General features: G+C 39.6%; 1 protein-coding gene across 1 annotated transcript; it reads left to right on the top strand.

Moving 5' to 3' along the window:
- The first annotated feature begins 3,046 nt into the window (after window positions 1-3,046).
- On the top strand, window positions 3,047-8,469 carry LOC102289029 (protein-glutamine gamma-glutamyltransferase 2). Its single transcript, XM_042227033.1, has 9 exons — window positions 3,047-3,158; window positions 4,710-4,800; window positions 5,530-5,569; window positions 5,687-5,717; window positions 6,172-6,426; window positions 6,576-6,712; window positions 6,806-6,934; window positions 7,473-7,650; window positions 8,296-8,469. The coding sequence occupies exons 1-9, from the start codon at window positions 3,047-3,049 to the stop codon at window positions 8,463-8,465; spliced, it is 1,143 nt and encodes a 380-aa protein (XP_042082967.1). The 3' UTR covers window positions 8,466-8,469.
- The last annotated feature ends 610 nt before the right edge of the window (window positions 8,470-9,079 follow it).

The following is a 9,079-nucleotide window of genomic DNA, read 5'->3' as shown; positions in this document are numbered from 1 at the left end:
AGATGTGAGTCCCTTTAAGAGGAAAATTCCACTGTTATGCCACCAACTGGTGTGCGAAGTGCATTGAAGCTTTGTACTGTCGTCATCTAGCAATTTTCCCTCTTATTCACGGAAATATAGGTATGGTTCACAGCCCAGGTCCTTATTGAACGACAAGTGGAATGTTCTGATATTAAACTTTTAAAAGATACAGTTTAACTGATTTTTTATTTTTAGTTGACAGTACTGGAATAACTAAATAATCCATATATCTCCTTAAAGCCTAAAATATAAAATAATTGGAGGAAAATTACACTTTTTGTAAAAATTCAGGCTGGACCATCTGACTTTTTTTTAAGTTAATTTTAATTTCCATACATGACAAAAATCACACTGATGATGTAGAAGTCTCAAAAACTCACAGAAAATCTGTGTTTGAAACATGATACACTAGGGGTGAAGGGGACATATATTGGGTTTTTGTGTAGCCCCTCTATTCACCCTCAGCCTTCAGAGCAGAGTTTTTGGATCTCAGGGATTATTTGTACAGTGCATCTGATAGTCACAATGCTTTACTTGTTCCTATATTTCATCATGTTACAGCCTCATTTCAAAATGAGTTAAATTCACAATACTCCGTGATTACAAAGTCATAAAAAGTTTGCTTGAAATTCTTGCAAATAAATTTTAAATAAATAAATAGTATAACATGAGTTTTCACAGCCTTTGCCATGACACAGTTGGCAGCATTGAGCTCAGGTGCACCCTGTTTCCACTGATCATCTGTCTGACGTCTCTTCAGCTTCGGTAATCGACCTGTGGGCAATTCAGTTGACTGGACAGGATTTGGAACTTGTCTATAAAAGATCCCATACCTGACACTGCATATCAGAGCACAAACCAAGCCATGAAATCCAAATTACTACGGGACTGACAGCCCCAACAACCACAGTGGCCTCCATCATCTGTAGATGGAAGAAGTCTGGAACTAGCATGACTCTCCGTAGAGCTGTGTGTCTGGCCAATATCAGCAACTGAGGTCTTCGTGAAAAGCCTGAGTCAGTCAACATGAACCAAAAGAAAGATGGGATAGTCTGATACAACATTAGGCAATATTATTGGTTAGTCAGCTTTAGATGATTCATGCTAATTGCATCCTATTCATGCGTGACTACATTCACCAACTAAGAAGCTGAACTGCATGCTAAGACATGACACAAGCAGTGCCAGGGTGTTCAAGGTTTTAATTTTTTTCAATTTTCTATTAGCTTAGATTCCACATGATTGTTTACAGCGGTTACAACCCAGTTTCTCTGTAGAAAGGGGATTAACATTAATGAACCAGATGGAGAACCACAGATAGTATTTAATAAGTAAAGCTTTAGTTTACTGGACAACCACTGGACACAAATTTTGAGGAACAAAGACTCAAAGTTACCTGTCTCACGTTTGAAAGGTCTCAGTTCTTGGAAGTAAAACAACAGTAGACCTCTAACAGGTTCCGTAATTTTTTTCTGTGAAATGCAGGGTGTGGGCACCGATTGGAAGTAAGGGTTTGTCTACCCTAATTAATGCAGAAAGTAGTTGTTAGTCATTTCAGAGGGAAAAGTGACACTGTTATCCAACCAGCCTCATGCTGAACATTGTGGCTATCACCATCTTAGCTTTTGAAACCAGGTTTAATGAGCAACATGCAAATTGCATATCACTAAAACTCTAAAGCATACCAGATTTTACACTTTTTAGTTCATGGATCAATGTATTTCCTGAAACAGGAGTCTTAACTTTACTTTGTTTGTTTACTTTGTCTTTGTCTGTCTAGCTTCAACTTTAATGAATTGTCATACTTTTACTGCTGTCATATTGGGTTTGTCTGCTCAGCACCAGTAACTGGTGAACACTGTGGAGAATTTAGCGGCTAAGGAGCCTGATATTGCCCTCAAGAGTTGGTAACACTAAGAAAGATGTGAAATATATGGTTCACGATAACATGTGCCATCTGCTTCATCTGTAGGGGGCTATAATGTTTTTGTGACCTGAAACAAAGGTTTTTTGTAAATTTAAAGTTACCTCGAACTGAAACTAACCAATGTAAATGTAGTTTAAATGTAACTAGATGTTGATTTAATATTGTAAAAAATAATATATGTAATAGTCACATAAATTTAAGTACAAATTTATGACAATTATTTTTGTCCAGATTGTACAGTATGTCTAAAGTCAAATTAGTCTTTTTTCATAGTGCAAAAACCAAATAGGAAATAAAATTGTGTAAAATCAAGTCTGCATGTCCACATGTGTTTTGTGGACTTGGAGAAGGGATTTGACCATGTCTGTCAGGGTGTTCTATGGGAGATGGATGGGGCTTGAAAGGGCTTGGTCTGCATAGCTGGCAATAAGTTGGACTTGTTCCAGGTGGGACTGGATTCCTTCAAGGCTGCCCTTTGTCACTGATTCTGTTTGTCCACTTGGGCGGTCTCACCTCTGCTTTTGGTGGATGATGTGGTTCTGTAGGCATCATCAGGTGGTGGGTTCCAGCTCGCACTGGAGGGGTTTGCGGCCGAGTGTAAAGCGGTGAGAATCAGAATCAGCACCAGTACCTTCAAGTCTGAGGCCATTGTCCACAGCCAGAAAAGGGCTGAGTGCCCACTGCCAGTCAGGGACGAGTTACTGACCCAAGTGACGGAGTTTAAGAATTTTGGGGTCTTGTTCATGAGTGAGAGGAGCAGGAGAACCATAGATGGATTGGTGATGCACTGGTCCATTGTGGTCAAGAGAGAGCTGAGTGTAAATGCAAAGCTCTTGATTTACTGGTTGATCTACGACTCCAACCTAAACTATGATTATAAGCTTTGACCGAAAGAACGTGATTGCGGACACAAGTGCCGGAAATGAGGTTTCTCCGAAGGGTGGCTGGCCTCTCCCTTGGAGATAGGGGGAGTTCAGCTATCTGGGAGGGACTCAGAGAGGAGACGCTACTCCTCTACATTGAAAAGAGCCAGTTGGGGTGGGTCAGGCATCTGACGAGGATGTTTCCTGGGCGCCTCCTGCATGAGGTGTTCTGGGCATGTCCCACCAGGAGTTGGCTCCGTGGCAGACAAAGGACACGCTTTCGGCTGGCCTGGAAACACCTCGGTCTTCTCTTGGACAAGCTGGAGGAAGTTGCGAGGGAGAGCGAGGTCTGGGCTTTTCTAGTTCAGCTGCTGCCCCCGCGATTTTTCTTATTTTTCTTATATTAAAATGTCTCGGTGATTAAATGCATAACTACTTTAGTTACCAACATAAAGAAGAGTTTCACTGCTGTGCCCACTTAAGATCAAAGTGGGCTGGCCCACAATGTAAAACGAGTTTGACATCCCTGCTGTAAGGTCTGTACCTCTCAATGTACTTGGTGATGCCTGTTATTGTGAAATGGTGCTATAAACATAGAATTGATATTAAACTGCAGACTAAACTGAGGGATGAAAGACACAGATTATAGTTTTTTATGTTGTTCTGTCCATTATCCACGGTCTGTAGGTAAAAGTGCAAGAGTCAAATATCTGAATCTGGACGTGTTGTTAATATTTTCTTGAGAACTTTATAAGGAGTTTCCCAATTTTAACTGTGGTTCAGTTTGTTTTTATAAAGATATTAGATTACATGTCCAGTTCTCACAATAGTAAAGAATCTTGCCAAAAATGGATCCAAATCTGGATGAACTGCAGAGGTTAATCACTTTTAAGCTAGATCAAACTTCACCTCTTGCAAAAAAATTTAAATAAATAAATCCATCTATTTTTTGAGTAATCCTGCTAACAAAGAAAAAACCAAACCCACTGCATGACTTCCCTACAAGAGGTGTGATTATTAGACCTGACTGTAACTTGTGGATTACAGTTTGTGATTACTCATGTGATTTAAAATGAGGAAATGCCTGGAAGCATCACACAGTGGGCACAAACACTTGATTAGATGTTTATGCAGTATCTAGACTCTTGTTGATTAAAGTACAATATGCATTAGTTTAAAACAATTACTCATTGATAATTCACAGGTATATTAGTATAATACATTGCACTAATGTGGCCCAATATACAGTCCCCACCATAGTTTTTTATGATGGGGACTGTGATCCCCCACCCCCACCCCCTTCTGAAGGAAGCACAGTGCATGCTTGCATTCATGGTTCCCTCAATTAACTGTAGCTCCCCAGTGCCAGCAGCAGTCATGCAGCCCCAAACAATGACAACCCACCACCATGCTTGACTGTAGGCAAGACACACTTGTCTTTGTACTCCTCACCTAGTTGCCGCCACACACCCCTGACACCATCTGAACCAAAAAAGTTTATCTTGGTCTCATCAAACCACAGGACGTGGTTCGAGTAATCCATGCCCTTAGTCTGCTTGTCTTCAGCAAACTGTTTGCGGGCCTTCTTGTGCATTATCTTTAGAAGAGGCTTTCTTCATGGACGACAGCCATCAGGCTGATCCTCCACGCCTGGCAGCACTCATACATCTATTTTCAAAAGACAACCTCTGGATATGACACTAACCAGTTTTGGTTAGAGCTACATGATGATCATTTTTGTGCAGTTACAAAATTCACAAATGCAGCTGAGGATTGGCAGACTTCTTTATGCAGTTCTCCAGAGAGCTTGCATCACACACGAGCATTGTGTTAATTTGTTACCCTGCCCTTTTGAGGCACAAAACTAAAGTTTGTATAATTTTTCTTTTTATTTTAAGTCTCAGTTTTTAAAGGAGTGAATCTCAACTGTGAGACCAACAACACTGAACATCACACCAAAAAAATCTCAAAGGATGAGCTGATTGTGAGGCAACAGAACTGACAGAACCTTTCAAGCCTGACTTTTACCCACTCACCATCGCTGCAGTGACAGGTTTGTATGTTATTAAATAGTCCATTTTTATTAGACTTTTTCAAAAGCGTATAACCATGCTGAGAAAGGAAATTTTCTTTTTATCATTGAACACATGCCTAAGACTAACACCCTGTCATTCTGAATAACTGACAGAAACCATGGATGTTTAATTTATAATGTTGAATTAACAATTGATTTATTAGAATGAATTGTTAATTCAAAGTGTCTTTGTCTCGTCTTCCTCCCCTAATAAAGATAGCCGCCCCTCCCTGAGCCTGGTTCTGCTGGAGGTTTCTTCCTGTTAAAAGGGAGTTTTTCCTTCCCACTGTTACAAAAGTGCTTGCTCACAGGCTGCGTGTAGTATAGTATACTTTAAAAAGAGGATTCAAATACACAAAACCAGAATCAGGTATTCCAAGCAGAAAGTGGGTTTTATTAATGAGCTGATCGAATTAAAAAAGAGAAAAATAAATAAAGATCAAGAATAATAAAAACAGGTGAAACCAATCAGGGTGGGGCAGACTATAAGGGTGAGGAAAATCCCAGATGTGGCACGTAAGGGAAAGGCTCTTTTATAAGTAATCTAAGCTTTACTTAAAGGCGTTTGCCAACTAGCACAGTTGGATATGACAGTTGATTTTCTTTTTTTGGGTACACACCTTTCAGTCTTTTGCTGGCATCAGGTTCCAGCTCCATTCCTCAATGAAGCCTGAACTCTCTACGGCAAGCTTTCATTAAATTTCTGTAAATAGTCTTCAATATTAGTTTTCCAGGTTTTCTGAAGAGCATTCAAACCTCTTCTTTGTGTTTTGGCTGCCTTTTGTTCTGTTCTCTCTCAAGATGATCCCAGGCTGCTTGTTGGACCCGGCCGGTGTGACATCTTTGACCAGTTTATGGACCACTGTTTTAAAGCCCTGATTTGTCTAACATGTCAAGGGAACTGACTGAGGAACCGTACTTTTCTAATAGGGACTTGTCAATCACAGAGCAGATCCACCCTCAAACATATCTAGCTTATCATTGTTTTTGACGATAATGAAGAAAAAACGTATAACAGGAACATTTTGTTGGATTCAGTAAAACTTGAACATAGGAACTGAGAGTATAAACTCATTAGAAAAGTGTTTACTTATTGCTTTTTTCTTATACTGTTCTTTGCAACTCCACTTTTTTTTAAGCAGTTGCCCCCTGCTGACCATTAGAAATAATGCAGATATAACTCAGTTTTTCTTCTTTACATCTTTCATGTAGACTCTTTGGTTAAAATTAGTAGCTTGAAGGTATTGTATTGTTATGTTATTGATCTTTGTGAATCCTCTCTACAGGAGAAAATCCATCTGAGGACCTCGGGACAAAGTCATGCTTTGGTATCCCTGACAAAATCCAGCGTTCACCGTCAGCAGAGGCAGTGTGGAAGGTGGAGCTGGAGAAGAGATCCTACCCACTAACAGGCTCCTTAAATTTGACCATTACCCCTCCAGCTGACGCTCCAATCGGAGAGTACAACTTAACTACCAGATATAGGGACGAGGAAACACTGTTGGCAAATCTGGTAGTGCTCTTCAATCCCTGGTGTCCTGGTAGGTTTGTTATCTTTTTGTCTGCCCACCTGTTTGACTAACTGTCCATCAACACTGCTCATCTGTTGATGGGTTTTCATTAAAAAAAAAAACCCCAAAAAAACAACAACTACCAATCACTGATCTGCCTGTCTCATGTTTTTACCCAGATCCCTGTCTCTCTTTAGATGATTCAGTGTCTATCTGTGATGAGGCAGAGACACAGGAGTATGTGATGAATGAACATGGCATAATCTACAAAGGAAGTGGGGACTACCTCATATCTATTCACTGGGACTTTGGGCAGGTATAAATATTTTTTTTAAAATCATGATAATAATCTTCTATGTAATAACCTACAACCCTGCAGTTTAAGATAAGCTGCTCTCTTCCTGTCCAGTTTGAAGAGGACATGGCAAAAATTTGTCTGAAGATCTTAGATGTCAACCCAAAGCACCTGGAAAACCCAGCTAAGGATGCTTCTGCTCACTGTAACCCCATCTATCTCAGCCGTGTGGTCAGCGCCATGGTAGGATATATGCTCCGTGTGTCATTTGCCTAGAACATTTCTGCAAGAAGGTGATTTGAAGTGTTTAACATAAAATATAAGGCATTAGGGTAAAATACGAACGCAATATAAAATGAAGGAATAATTAAAAAGTATAGAAAGAAGGAAGGAAATGAAAAATGAAAAAGGGAGTTAGAAGTAGAGTAAATTACAGGAAGGAAGAAAATAAGTAAGATGTGAAGATAGAAGGGATAAATAAGAAGGAAGGAAGATGTATGTATTTTTCCCTAATTTATATATTTTGACATAATTTATAACAAGTTGTTGGAAGTACATTTTAATTTTTTCATTCATTAGTTTATTTTACGGTGAGCAGCTTGGCAAACCAGAAGAACAGCTCTTCCAGTATTATTTATACGACAAATTGAGAGCTGGCCAAAGAAGCCAACAAACATAGCTTGCTGTTAACTAATGGTTCACAGTCATTTTGAGAGGGGACAATGCTCACATGTATAAATCACATTATGAGAGAGAACTTTGCATTCCTTTTTTCTTCCAGATCAACAGTGGAGATGAATATGGCTTCCTGGGGGGACGGTGGGCAGGTCCATTTTGGGGTGGGGATGAACCCTCTCACTGGTCTGGCAGCTATCACATCCTGAAGCGCTGGCACAACATCAGCTGCCACCCAGTTAAATATGGACAGTGCTGGGTATTTGCTGGCGTGATGTGTTCAGGTATATATACATGCTCAGTAACACAAACTCCATTGTGGCCGGACAGGGTTCTAGTTCTACATGCACTAAACGGTTACTTTGCTGGGTACATCTGATAGACTGTTCGTTAATGCAGATATCTAAGCACCCAATTACATGGCAGCAACTAAATTGATTTAGGCATGTAGACATAGAAAAGCAGACATGGTAGTTCAAAATCAATCATCAGAATGAGGAAGGAAAGATGATGACTTGAAGTGAGATGGTTGATGATGCCAGAATCGCTGGTTTGAGTATCCCACAAACTGCTGCTCTATTGGGATTTTCACACACAAACATCTCTGTTTTATAGAAAATGGTCGGCAAAACAGATAATATCCAGTGAGCATCAATTTCTGGGAGAAAATGCCCTGTTTTAAGAGGTCAGAGGAGAATGGCCGCAGTGCTTAGTGCAAATTGGAGTACAAAAACAACTAAAATAACCACATGTGGTTATATGTGGTTCTGTCATCTGTCTTTTCCTGACACTTTCCATCACTAGGGGAGTGCAACCCCAACTAGTGGCTTAACAATAAGAACAACAACATTTAAAAATAAAATGAAAAACTAATGTGCAATTTGAGAAATTTCTCATTGACTTTTTTTTCTTTGTGTTTGTGGTTCCAGTAATGCGTCTGTTGGGCATCCCATGCCGTGTGGTCACCAACTATCAGTCAGCTCATGACAGCAACAAGAATCTGATCATTGATGTGTACCATGCTGACTATGGGGTCAGAGAGAAAGAGACCAAGGACAGTGTCTGGGAAGATGACACAAGCTCATATGGCTTATATTGAGAAAGCAAACAGAGAGAGGTACAGATCAGAACTAAATTCTGTGGTAAAGAGTTGAACAGTTCCTTTTGTACACACACACACACACACACACACACACACACACACACACACACACACACACACACACACACACACACACACACATTTCAGAGTTCCTGTTGTATCACTTCATTAGTATTTTAATATTTACTTTTCTCTCAAAGTGTGAATTTTATGTCTGACTGTTAGACATAGACCTTTTTTACTTTATTTTGAATAAGTTAACCAAATCAGTTAACGAATAAAAGCTCATCCAATCCACCATGTCAGTTTGAAATGTTCTCCCTCATATATGTAGTTTGAGAATCATACAGTCATGTTTGACTCTTAGGAAATAAAATCATCAATCGCTTTTTATACTTTAAAGTAGAGCTTTTCATGTCTGAGTAATGTAAACACACACACTGTATGAAACAATAAAAGTAAACTGGATATGAGCTGTACTGCAGCTGAAGATGACATCAAACCTTGCTAACAGCTGTGATGGTAAAACTGTATTTTGTAATTTTTTCTTGTGCATACAAAAGGCATGAAACACACTGATCACAGTCTGATTATGAACCCCAGACCATTAA

Source organism: Haplochromis burtoni, unplaced genomic scaffold, assembly GCF_018398535.1.
Source record: "Haplochromis burtoni strain Fernald_Lab_line unplaced genomic scaffold, NCSU_Asbu1 Contig_239, whole genome shotgun sequence".
NCBI lineage: Eukaryota > Metazoa > Chordata > Actinopteri > Cichliformes > Cichlidae > Haplochromis > Haplochromis burtoni.
This window is presented reverse-complemented; position numbering and strand designations above follow the sequence as displayed.

Coding starts and splice junctions, on each gene's coding strand:
- LOC102289029 (XM_042227033.1), top strand. CDS start 3,047: ATGTCCCACCAGGAGTTGGCTCCGTGGCAGACAAAGGACACGCTTTCG. Junction 6,713..6,805: donor TTCACTGGGACTTTGGGCAG/GTATAAATATTT, acceptor CTTCCTGTCCAG/TTTGAAGAGGACATGGCAAA. Junction 6,935..7,472: donor GCCGTGTGGTCAGCGCCATG/GTAGGATATATG, acceptor TTTTTCTTCCAG/ATCAACAGTGGAGATGAATA.